General features: G+C 34.4%; 1 protein-coding gene and 1 long non-coding RNA gene across 2 annotated transcripts; both read left to right on the top strand.

The window, feature by feature from the left end:
• Nucleotides 1-2,666: 2,666 nt before the first annotated feature.
• Nucleotides 2,667-3,376, top strand: LOC149845109 (uncharacterized). Its single transcript, XR_016430169.1, has 3 exons — nt 2,667-2,840; nt 2,956-3,012; nt 3,120-3,376. It is a non-coding gene; the product is annotated as an uncharacterized LOC149845109 (long non-coding RNA).
• A 634-nt stretch (nt 3,377-4,010) lies between these two features.
• LOC149845108 (uncharacterized) lies at nt 4,011-9,374 on the top strand. Its single transcript, XM_089995517.1, has 5 exons — nt 4,011-4,725; nt 4,875-4,952; nt 7,224-7,352; nt 8,717-8,822; nt 8,895-9,374. The coding sequence occupies exons 1-5, from the start codon at nt 4,642-4,644 to the stop codon at nt 9,083-9,085; spliced, it is 588 nt and encodes a 195-aa protein (XP_089851643.1). The 5' UTR covers nt 4,011-4,641; the 3' UTR covers nt 9,086-9,374.
• Nucleotides 9,375-13,289: the final 3,915 nt, after the last annotated feature.

Genomic DNA, 13,289 nt, shown 5'->3' with positions numbered 1-13,289 from the left:
ATCAGCTATGTCACAGGGATTCGGCTAGCAGGGTACCGCACCCGCATCGACGTAGGTGCGGTCAACCCGACCTTGGGTGCGTTCGGATGCGGTCAATGCACCGAGGGTCATTTTGGTCCAATTCTCGGACTTAAAAAAAATTTGCCAAGATTTTTTTTTTGCCTTATATGTCACAGGGATTCTCCAACTAGGTGCCGCACCCGCACCCGATGCGGTCAACCTGACCTTGGGTGCAATCAATGCACCCAAGGTCATTTATGTCCAACTTTTGGACTTTATATTATATTATATTATATATATATATATATATATATATATATATATATATATATATATATATATATATATATATATATATATATATATATTGCCTCACCCCCGCACCTAGGTTTTTTAAAAGTGCCGCACCCACACCCGCACCCGCACCCATGTGACATAGGACTAATCAGTTTTTTAGTTACTTTTATATGTTAATCTCATATTTTTTAGAATAATCTCATATATTTTAATTTTTGTAGGTTAATCTCATATATTTTCCAGTTATTTCAGTTATGTAATCAGTTTCTTAGTATATTTTAACTTTTGTTGGTTAATCTCATATATTTTCCAGTTATGTAATAAGTTTTTAGTTACTTTTATATGTTAATCTCATATTTTTTAGAATAATCTCATATATTTTGACTTTTGTAGGTTAATCTCATATATTTTCCAGTTATTTCAGTTATGTAATCAGTTTCTTAGTATATTTTAACTTTTGTTGGTTAATCTCATATATTTTCCAGTTATTTCAGTTATGTAATCAGTTTCTTAGTATATTTTAACTTTTGTTGGTTAATCTCATATATTTTCCAGTTATGTAATCAGTTTTTAGTTACTTTTATATGTTAATCTCACATGCTAAATATATTTTTTAGTTATACTATCTCACCCAAGTGAAACACCTTATGCTTGTGCTCAACTCATTTAAGCTAAATGAGCTGCTCATGCCTTGTCTTACCAGTTATAAGAACCGATAATGAATGAGTTTGTGATGAGCCAAACTGATCCTAGTCACGGGCTGCTCAGTTCGTTTACCAACCCTAATTAGAAGCAACACTTTTTTGGGAAAGAAGAACCACACCAGGTGAGTTTGTAATGAATGCGTGTAAGGTTCTTATCTGGCCCCAAAAATTTATAAGCTAAAACATTATATACTCCCAATCAAGATCCCATAAATTAGGAGGATGGTGCAAGCAGCTAAATCCCACATGATCTTTTGTTCATAGGTTCAAGTCAGGAGAGAATACTACTTTGATGTTGCTTCATCCCTTAGAACACATTATAAAATTTACACATCTCGGCTTGCCGAGGATAGTAAACATTATCACGGTAGGATAGTCCTGTCTTTAAAATGTACAATCCCCAGTTAAATAAGATAGTCCTATCTTTTTAAGTACTCTTTAAAATGTACAATTCCAGTTAAATATGATAGTCCTATCTTTCAGCCAAATAACATATTTAACTTTTTCCCATATATCTATATGACCTCAACCTCATCAGTATTTGATAATGAGCAATGATACTTTTATATTTAGAATTTTGGATAAGCAATCAGGTTTTCAAACATACCACGGATGGTGCTAGAATAAACAATCCAAGTACACCACAAGCAAACAACCATAAAGATAACTCAGAAAATCCAGCATACATGTTGTGGGGGACACTTGATCCAAGGGCTGGTTTCCGATAAACCAAATGTATAAATCACATCTGAAGGTCTGATGTAAAAAAGAGAGTAAAAAATTAGAGTTTTTTGTTTGGGAGTTTGAAACCCATGAGGTTAGCAAACATTATCTTCATTTAAGCTGGTTTAATTCATAGTCACTTATGCTGTTCAAGGTATTTTGTCAGTGAGTTTTTTTTTTTTTTTAAATCTCATGATTTTAAAAATATTGAAAAAATATAAATAATAATAAGAAAGAAAAAAATAATAGTTATGCACGATTTTTTTTTTGTAAAAATATAAAGAAATAAGTTTTAAAAGGTTTTAAAATATAAAAGAAACAAAAAAATTAAAAATGTATGCTGAAAATATAAAAAAATGAGTTTTCCCTACGATATCATGATAATATTGTGAATCTGTGATATTATTAAAATATACAACATATTGCCGACAATATCAGCTGACCTGATGTCACCGATATTTCGAAATATTTTCAAAATATCGGCGATATAGTTTAATTCAAGGTTGTTTAGGCTCCGTTAAACCCTGATGGTGATCGGAGGATTCGAAAAACCCTAGGTTGCTCTCCCATTGAAGGTGGAGGACGGTCACACGGTTCTTCTGATCAGAGCTCTCAGGCTGGAGGGAGTTTTCCGGTAAGGGTTCCTGCGAGGTATGCTCTCTTTTTCTGTCTAAAATTTTGCAAATGCAAACGAGGGGAATACCAATCTGATCTTCACTAGAAAAAATGTGTCCTCAAACGAAATCGTGGAGTGTTTTCTCCTTATTTCATTCGACCCTCTCTCTATATATGAAAAACTCGTACTGCAAATTCCTACTCCAATTTCTGTGAAACCAAACACCAGAACGGTACACCCAAGTCTAGGTATTCCATGATCTCGGATACCCAACTCCATTGGGAATCTGACTGAGAAGGATGTAATCTTATATTGGGTTATGTTGTTGCTTGCAGAGAGCAGGAAGGAAAATTGGGGTGACTCTATTTTCTGCTTCTAATGACATGATGGGTACAGAAGTAGATCCGGACCAGGAGCTCGCCGCACCTCTCCAACTGCTTCCTCCTGTTGATTTCTGTTGTGTCTATGGATCCTCCCTTCTTCCTTCAACACAAAACAAGGTATTAGTTCTTGTTAAGTAGTTGGTCTCAGACTTCACATGCTCAACCTTTTTTTTCATGTGTGTATTTTCTTTTTTTTAATTACCAATATCTTGCTTTGTTCTGTCCTTTGCAGAAACCCATGATTGACTACATCTTAGGGGTATCTGATCCTCAAGAATGGCATTTTGAGGTGAAACCAATGTTTTTTTAGAAATCCATTTTCTCCCGTTTTGGCCTCTATTCATGAGTTTTAATCCTTTTATCAAAGATTGAAACTAGTGTTTCTTGTGAAATCAGAATATGCAGAAAAACAGAGACCACTATGCATCATGGACAGCATTTCTTGGTCCAAAAACAGTGTGCTTATTCTCATTTCTGTATTCTTTCCGCTTTTTTAGCTTATTAGTCTTCTGCTCTGCTGTAAAATGCACTGCTGGATCAGGGTTAGCAGCTCTTTTTCTCACTTTTGTTTCTTATTATGATAGATCACTGAAATCGCCAATAAAATTGGTGTAGGAGTGCACTTTAATCCATTTGTCCAATGGGAAGACAAGGTTTCTCTTCTCCTTCTGCAATTTTGTTTTTGGTTGTTTTGTGGGATGTTCTATTTTTGAAGTGTGGAATGAAATGATAATTACTGTCGTGCAGGTAATCAAATATGGGGTTATCCGAATGCATGATCTGGTTAATGATGTGTTGAATTGGGACAATCTTTATGCAAGTGGCCGTCTGCAAAAACCGGTATCTTTAAATATGAATTCTTTGGTAGTAATAGGGCTTATAAGATAATCCAAGTGCACTAGTAGGTCTTACAGTATTATAGGAGTAACTAGCTATTGCCAATGAATGGTTGCGATCCTTTGACCACTGTCTATTTGGAACCACTATTGTTGCTTCCAATTATGATGATGTTTAGGTGTGGTTTGCTTTAAATATTTGTGTTTCTCAAAAGATGTTTTTGTCTGCCAGTGTGAGATCCTACTTCCTCTACAACTGGTAGTGTTACGGTTAGAAAAGATGGTTTGTCATAGTCAAATTTCTCCTATAATTTGTTTAGATATTTAAAGGTGACTTGCTTAATTGTCAAAGGCAGCGCCTAGGTGACCTAGGCACAGCTCCACTGCCTGGGCGACTAGGTTTGGGCGGGGGAGCCCTATATTACTGCCTAGGCTTTTTTTAGAGCTTAGGCTTTTTTTTTGTTTTTGTTTTTGTTTTTTGAAGACATGCAAAAGAAGAAAGAAGAAAATAATAATAATAAGAAGAAGAAGAAGAAGAAGAAGAAGAAGAATAAGAATAAGAATAAGAATAAGAAGGAGAAGGAGAAGGAGAAGGAGAAGACATGTTATTTGTTCATTTCTTGTATTATGTCTATTGTTGAGAAGAAGAAGAAGAAGACATTATTTGTCTATTGCTTGTATTATGTCTCTTGTTGTTAAATTTTTTTGTATACATGATTTTATTTTTTGTATATTGTTCTTCACATTGTTAGTTGTATTGTTTGTTTATTCAATTGTTAATTTATTCTTAATTTGTTTGAGCTAGTTAAGGTTATGTAATATAATTGCTTTAGAGTGTTCAACAACATATTATTTGTGTATTGCTTATTGTTGATTGATTTTATGTTGAATACATGTTTCTTATTATGTTTTTTATAATTTTTTTTATTTGGGGTACTAACTAGGCCCTGCCTAGGCCTTTTTAGGGGCTCGCCGCCTAGGCTCCGCCTAGCGCCTATGACAACTAAGGTGACTTGTTGATAAGAATAGCCTTAGTTATTGTTTGGATTTCATTTCCATAGGTTTGCATTCTTGTTGACAGTATGGATATAGGGGATGTGAACTTGGCAAATCTGAAAGCTGCTACTGCTGCTGCTCTTCTTCTATTGCCCCCAGAATTTTCTGAGGTTTGATATATAGAGAAACTCTATTGTTCTTTACAAAAAGTTAAATAAGAAATATAAGAGGAACTCACTAGCGTGAGTGTTATTCATTATGTATCTTTGTGCTAGACTTAAAATTCCATAATCATATGCTTTTTGCTTCACAACTGCAGGAGGATTTGTATGGCAAAATTTGTAGCGTTTCATACATGGGTGATCTGAGGATGTTATTTGCAGAAGACAAGAATAAGGTCAGGAAGCTGCTTATTGGTCAAGTAAACTCCTTGATGAATTAAAAATATGAGGAGAATTCATTACTTCTTATGGAGGCCTTGCACAGCTTTTAATGAAATCTATGGATATTTGAATGAATGAAATCATGATTTTGCTATTTAAATTCATGAACTATATTTTTGTTCTCGTCTGAAATTGTATCCTGTCCATGCTTCAATTGTATCATTTGTATTTTTGGTTACAAGATGAGATCATCTAATACTTGATGCACACACTCATTTTCTGTATATGATATAGATGCACAAGAACCTCAACCTTCGAATTTCAAATGCATTGCAATTTACTGTCTAGTGAATTAGCTTAGAGATTTACTCCTAATTAAGTTGGGGTGGTCCAGTGCATAGGTAGGGCTAGTAAACGAGCCAAACATACCAAACGCTGAGTTATCAGTAGACCCAGCTCGGGCTCGGGTCTAGGTGAGCCGAGATCGTGCTTGAGCCGAGCCCGAGTCAGGCGAGCTGACTCATGTAAAAAAGTCACTGTTTTAGAAACACACCAACAAGCTGAATCGAACTCGAAACCTCTGGAATATAAGCCACCGTGCCTGACCACTCATCCAATACCGCTTTGTCATATTTATTATATATAATATCTTTTTACGAGCTCATTCAAGCCAAGCTGAGACGAACACCCTTTGTTCATGCTCGTCTTGTACATGCTAAATGAGCAATTCATGGCTCGGCTCGCCATCTAAACAAGATGATCTTGAACGAGTTCTGGAGGAGCCGAACCACGAGCTGCTCGGTTCGTTTCCCAGCCCTAGCAATAAAGTTTCTTAAAGACAAGAGGCGATAGAACTCTGCTTATGGTGATAGTGGGAAAATCATACACAAAATGGTGTAAAAGGTGGGACATGCAACATATATGTTTGCTTGAGACTCACTATTATGATATTATCTCCTTGCAACACTCAAGAAACTTCAGTATGCGCAAGGGCTGTGTATCTCTCTTGAGTCTAATGTAGAAAACCAAAATGTCGATCATGATTTTTTACAGATCCTTTTTCTTTGTGGATCTTAAAGTCTTGATTGGATGATAATGACAACATATAAGATTGAATATGTACACAATGATATATGCCCTTAGTTGTCAAAAACGATGTCTAGGTGCCACCTAGGTGCGCTGGGCATAGGGCTACTGCCTAGGCTTATGAGTCTAGGCAGTAAGGCCTTGTTTTCCCGCTTAGGCCTCGCCTAGGCTGTGTCATTATTTTTTTGTTCTTTTTTTTTTCTCTTGTTCTTTTCTTTTTCTTCTTCCTCCTGCCCCAAACCTTTTTTTTTCTTTTATCCTTTTCTTCTTGTTCTTTCTTTCTTCTTTCCTTTTTGCCTTCTTTTTTTTTTCTTTTCATCTTCCTCTTTTTTTCCCCTCCACCTTCTTCCCTTTTTCCACCTTTTTTCTTCTTCTTCTTCTTCTTCTTCTTCTTCTTCTTCTTCTTCTTCTTCTTCTTCTTCTTTCTCTTCTTCCTTTTTTTTTCTCTTTTTTTCTTCTTCCTCCTCCTCTTGCCCCTCCACTCTTCTTTTTTTCTTTTTTTTCTTTTTTTTCTTCCTTTTCTTCCTTTTTTCCTTCTTTTCTTTTTTCCTTCTTTCCTTTTGTTTTATTTTTGTTTCACACACACACACACACATTATATATGTGTGTGTGTGTGTGTGGATACGTTGTACAATATAGATATGCTTTATATTCAATGCTATGCAATTTTACGATAATTTACACTGAATTACACACATATGCTTAATTTATTATTACAACCATATCTTTGTTACTAAATTTTACTATTTATTGTAATGTTTATGCTTTGCTTAATATTTTGTTTTCTTGGTCCTGCCTAGGATGACTAGTCCCACCTAGTCCCTGACTAGTCCTTTTTGGGGCATCCGCCTAGGTGCCGACTAGCGCTTTTGACAACTAAGTATATACCTACTATCATGGGTTGAATAATAAAGCTTTTAAATGAAAAATGTGTAGAGATGCACACTGAGCAAATGAGAGATCCAAAACAATGATCCAATTGTATGTTGTCATCAGATTATTTGGTGTTTGAATATTGTTTTTCAGGTAAATGCTAAAACTTTTCTAGTATTTTTTTAATGTGAAACCTTACAATATACAACAAGTCTGCATGAATAGCCACAGGAATAGGATGCCACACACTCATATAAAAATATTGGCACATGGATCTGCATGTTCGTCCCCGAGTCTTTCTGCTTTTTAACTTGGTGCCTTGGCAGGTGAAAAGTATTGTCCAAGGAAGATTCAACTCATTTCGAACATTGTACATTTCAACTTTGAGGGAATATGCTGTTGACGGACTGTTGACACTGCCTTCATTTAATGATTCTGAAGGAACTATCATACAGGTTTGTTTTCATTTTCTTTTTAAATAATGATTCATGCAGCACTGTCTCACAGGTTTGTTTTCAATTATTACCTTTAAATGATGATTCATGTTATTGGCTTGTATTTCTGTTTGTTCGCATCTGGATTCTACCAACCAGCCAGGGGAGCATAGGGTTTGGAAAGATAAGCACCTGGACTTGGGTGGCAATAAGCACTTTAGGGTACATTTTTGCTTAGTCTAATAAAAGGAAGGGGCATCAATCCCAGATTCACTGTCAAGAAAGAAAAATGATGATTCATGATGTGGTAGTTCTCGTTGCAAGCCTATGTGGCTCACTAGTTGCCTTTCTTTGGAGGGCAGCACATATCCAATTAAACTTTTGTAATTGGATTGCATTTTATTCTGTATTATTCTAGTATTGCCTTGAAAACTTTTGATAATAAGCTGGAACTGTGCAGCAACTTGGAATTGATCCTTCAATTTATTATACCTGTTGTAAATGCACGTTGATATAGTAATCTCCAGAGTTGCATCTGTTGGTGCCATGTTGCAATTGCTCCATGGTTGCTTAAGGTGCTTTGCAGCTTAGCTCTGGTTGCTGTTGTGCTGGTTACATCCATGATGATATCATGCTGGTTGAGTCCATGATGACATTGTTTTATTACAACAGTCGTCTTCCACCCGCTATTATTAGGTTAATTGCTCTGTATTCAGATACCAGTTTCAATGCCCGGTGATATTCTGACACATTGCTGGCTAATTTGGTTGAGCAAGTTAGTTTGAGCTAACATCAAATAGATTAATTTCCAACAATTCCTGAGTTGAACATGGATAAGCAGATCTCAAGTTACAGGATGCACAAGTTGGCCTACTTGGTTTCTTGGCTTTGTAATTGCTGATATTCAGTGAATGAATGTAATTGCACTCCTATAGATGGTTTCAACTTTTGTCAGCAGCTCAAGCTGGGGCTAGTTGGATTAGATACCCTTACCAACTAATTCCACTTTGTGTGTGTGCATCATTCTGATCAGTAGGGAGAAGTTGTTCAAGTCTCAATTCCTACAAACTGTCAGGCTGAGTCACCAATCACATCACAACCCAAATGATTGAATCAAATTGGATCCAAATGTGGAGTTCGAATCCAGGCCTTGCTTAATTTACTGGAAAGAGGCTGTTAATCATATTGGGCCTAAGCAAGTCCTAGACCTTAATCGTTAGATCTGTCTGGTTTACCAATACTGGCCCTTCACTAGCTTTATGTTTCCTGCATGATCTGAGTGCAACGCTAGTCTCATGCTATCTTGAGCAAATTTTACTAGTCGGTTTGTGCTTTACCCCCTTTTTCTTCTTCATCCTTTCTTGACATGTTCTAGTGGAACTTAGGACTATGGCTTATCTGCAACTCGCTCCCTTGTTTCCTCGCTACCTCTAAATGTTAGAAGACAGATGGGTGCAAAGTTGGGAGAGAAGCATAGATTGAGTCCCACAGGTAACGAATTACAATCTTCATGTCTTTAACTCTTACTCAGTTGTAATGCTTTCACTATTCTTGTAATGACAGGGAGAGTGATACCTGAAGTTATAGTTCCTTCAAGACCGGAGGCTTCCAAATGCATGCAGAAAATATTAAGGAGGCTAGTGATGGTTTCGAGTGCCAGACAGGCAGTGGCTGGACTTTTGACAGCTGGTGGAGTTAATGCAGCACGCTATCTTGCACAAAAGATGTCCAAGGCATGGCGATCTAGGGCTTGATGTACGTGATGGTTTTCTATTTTCTGCATCCAAATTTTGTTGATGGTGTCCAAAGATCACATTCTAGTTGGTATCTCTCCAACCAACCAAATACATGTCCTGGACATGCATTACAGTTTCATTTGCTACGAAAAGTGTTGTAGGGTTCAAGGCTCTATTGCTAAGCTTCATGTAGCAGTTATGAGCATCACTCTGTACTTTTTTTTAAGAGACCATTAACTCATTCATTTTCTCATCACTGGTAAAACTCTAAATTGCAGCCTGGAAGGCATTAGTGCTTTTATGTTTCTATTGTGTTTATCCTCAAGTCTCAATGATCCACTTATACTACAAAAGTTCATGTTAGCATTGCCTATGATTTCGGGCTGGTAAACTAGTTGAATGAACAAAAAATAGAATAAAATTGCAATAATAGAAACTACAGTCTCAGCCTGGTAAACCTATTGGGCCAAGTTCAATCTGACTCATTTACAAAATAAGTACATTGTTTCAAAGTTGTAAGTGATATGATTTGAACCCCAAGTTTATGAGTTGTGATTATGTATTTAGCCTGCCGATATTGTTTATGCTTTCATTGAATGTGGTTTTGATGGATTAGAAATTCAATAGTTTTTTTCGTAAAACTCAATTTTTTTTTCGGGAAAAACTTATGTTCATATATAGAAACATGGGTTTTTATCTTTGATTTATATTATGAATGAGATGATCATGGTTACATGTTTAGATGTTTATATTGAATCAAAGTCATGAAATGCATGATTGTGGTGCTTTCTTTATGAAAATTATTGATTTTTTCATGTGATTGTTGAAAATACATTATGTTCGTTATTTTCATTTCGAGACTAGTGTTAAAGAAATTCATGGTTCTTAAAAAAGATGAACAATTTTTTTTAAAATTTTAGGAGCAGTCTTAAAAAAAACGGGTTCGTTTGAGATCCAGATTGGGAGATACGACCTTGCAAGTCAAAATAGAATTTTTATTTTGATAGAAATTCTATAAAGGCTTCATATTTTTACTATTTTTATTTTTCTCAAACTATTTTATGTTTATGGCCAATATTTTTATATGTGTTAGTTTATATAATGAAGAATGCATGATAAAAAACTTAAGCACAAATTTATTACTGTTTAGGAATTAAAAATCATGAATGTTGGTTACAAAACCTGAAAATTTTGAAACACAGTCTTTTTAAGAACATGAATAAATTGTAGTGCGTGAATTTTAATTTGCAGTTAGTATGAAGTTTAGACTTAAATTTTTTTTGGAGCTTGTGTTAGACATGCCAACTTACTACAAGAAAATTTATAGAATTTATTTTATTTTATAAATTCGTTGGCTGATGGTTCTTCGGTAAGTTGAACCAGACATGTTTGTTATGTAAAAAGAAAACTAGTTTCAGTAAAAAAAATTATTACTTCATGATTCAGAATGAGATTGGATATAGGTTTTCAACTATAGTCAACTAACTCATGGAAAACTCCTAAATTTAACAAAAGTATTCAGGTCGTAATAAAAAATAAGACTGATAAATTTTGTCAATACAATTTTGAGTTGAAACTTTTGTTTGCATACATGTCTTGATTTAGAAAATGAACCAATTGAACATGTATGGGTCCCAGAGCTTTGACCGGATGGACACACTTTATTAGAGTATAGTATGTGGGCTTAATGAGGATATATGGTTATGTCTTTAATTTTGATAATGTATTGATTCATATATTGAAATTTTTTGTTTTAATGTTAAAATGAATTGCATGCTTTATTAATATGCTTGTGTGATGACATGATATACAACTTGATATGACTTCCAACATAAGCTTATGATAGTTAATTTGATGGCATGGTATGCATCATAATGATATACACTTATGTTATGTGCCATGAGACATGATATATATATATATATATATATTGCACATGTGAATGCTCTTAAAAGAGCTTAAGGTTCATGGAATCAATTTAATGTTTTGAGAGTATTATGAGTGTGATATGTTGCATATACTTATGTTTGATGTGTTGTAAGACATAAAATGCATGCATGCACATGACGATGAATGGATTTGTGGTTCAAAGAACCAATGTAATGTCATGAGTGCACTAATGTATGTGTGGCATGGTAGTATGCATGTTTTAAATTGAATAAGATACATGGTGATGTGCATGTTAGAACTGAATAATAATGCATGGTAATGTACATGTTATTGCTTAGTGATGTGCATGTTAAAACTGGTTAATGATACTGTTAAGGTGGTGATTCTTTAACAATGATGTTAGGGTGATTCTATAACAATGTTGTTAGAGTAGTAATTACTTAACGATGTCATTAGGGTGGTGATGTCTTAATGATGTTGTTATAGTGGTGATTTTATAATGATGTTGTTAGAGTGATGATTCTCTAACAATGTCATTAGGGTTGTGATTTCATAATGATGTCGTTAGGCTGATGATGTCTTAACAATGCCATTAGAGTGATGATTCTCTAACGATGTCGTTAGAGTGATGATTATCTAACGATGACGTTAGGGTTATGATTCCATAATGATGTTGTTAGGGTGGTGATTCGTTAGAGTGATGATTATCTAACAATAGCTGTTTAGAGTAGTAATTCTCTAACAATATTCATCTAAGGTGGTAATTTCGAGGATAGCGGGGTGGTAATACCCTTGGCCGACTAGGGTGATGATACTTGATGTTGTCTTGAGAAACATGTATATACCAGGTTAATAAAATATAAATTTTGTTTGGGTGAAAATATCCCTGGTGTTGCCTTGTACTTCGGTGTTTACCTATGATAGTACCCTCAGGAAGATTCAAGATGAAACTTAAATTGATCGCAAGTAATGGGTTCATGCATTCAAAAGTAAGAGGTAATTATGAAAGATAAAAATCATTTCATGCATTATGCATTGGTTCATGTATCATATGTGATTTGCAAGCATGTCTGAATTAGTTTATGGACCTTAACATTTTCTAAGGTTCAGGTTTGTTTGATTTATGCCTTAATAATTCATATGCATAATCATGAACTTGTTCTTGTTCTATGGCATGTTGCATAAAAGTGTTGGCTATGCATATTCAGTTGAATGCATTGTAATCATAGTTGAAAAACTCGTCGAGTTAACCCGGTGACTCTGTCTGGATCGCCCAATCATCGAGTCAAAATAAAGTTTAACTCAGCTTTAACAAAACTCAGTCGAATCATGGGCTGACTCAACCGAGTCATGGGCGAGTTAGTCAAGCCATGGGTGAGTCATGCATGTATATACGTATATGATATATTTTGTATATAATTACATATATTATATAAAATATAATATAAATATTATGTATATTATATATAAAAATCTGATTATATATGTATTAATAAAATTATACATTAAATATATTATAAAAAAATATCATATAATGTATATTATATATAATATATTGATAAAATACTATAAAATATAGATAATATATACATATATTTATATATTTTATATAAAATATAAAGTTAACATGACCCGACCGAGTTACGAGTTACTCAAAGATGAGTCGAGTAATGAGTCATCGAGTTTTAAAACCTTGATTGTAATCATTATATGCAATATACATGTTCTTAATGATGTTTAGGGTCATATATTCTTAGTTTCGTATATGCATGCATGGTTATTGTGTTTCATACTGAGACATGTTGAAGTTTGACTTATATTTTATAAATATAAAGATAATGAGTAAATGAGCTGGAGCAGTTGTGAGATGTGCGGTGGTGCCATATGAACCAACTGTTTGAATTTCAAGAATTTTGCTTTGAATGATTATCTATTATTCTTAATGATTTGTTTTATGATCAATTCATTTATTTGATGAATGATATAAATTGATTTATAAAAGAGTGGATGTGTTTGAATACTTGTAACCCGCTCAAAGTTCTAACTCAAATCAAAATAAATAGTTCCACTATCTTTCTGATTTTTGTGATAAAGGGTCATTATCCTTGGTTGGCTCTTTCTTGAACTTTCTTCTAGTGTGCTAATATATGCTTGCGCTCAGGCTACCCCCTTAGTGTTTAGTCCGGTTAGAACAATGTTATTGATAAAGCCTTGCATCAATAAAAAAAAAATTACGTATTTTTTTTTGTTAAAATTTTGGGGCGTTACAACTTTGGTATCAAAGTAAGGATAAAATTTTTGGTTAATGGTCTGTCTAGCAACTGTAATTATG

This window comes from Nuphar pumila, chromosome 2 (assembly GCF_984573655.1).
Source record: "Nuphar pumila chromosome 2, dmNupPumi1.hap1.1, whole genome shotgun sequence".
NCBI classification, from domain to species: Eukaryota; Viridiplantae; Streptophyta; class Magnoliopsida; order Nymphaeales; family Nymphaeaceae; genus Nuphar; species Nuphar pumila.
The sequence above is the reverse complement of the archived record's forward strand: the minus strand, read 5'-3'. Positions and strand labels throughout refer to the sequence as shown.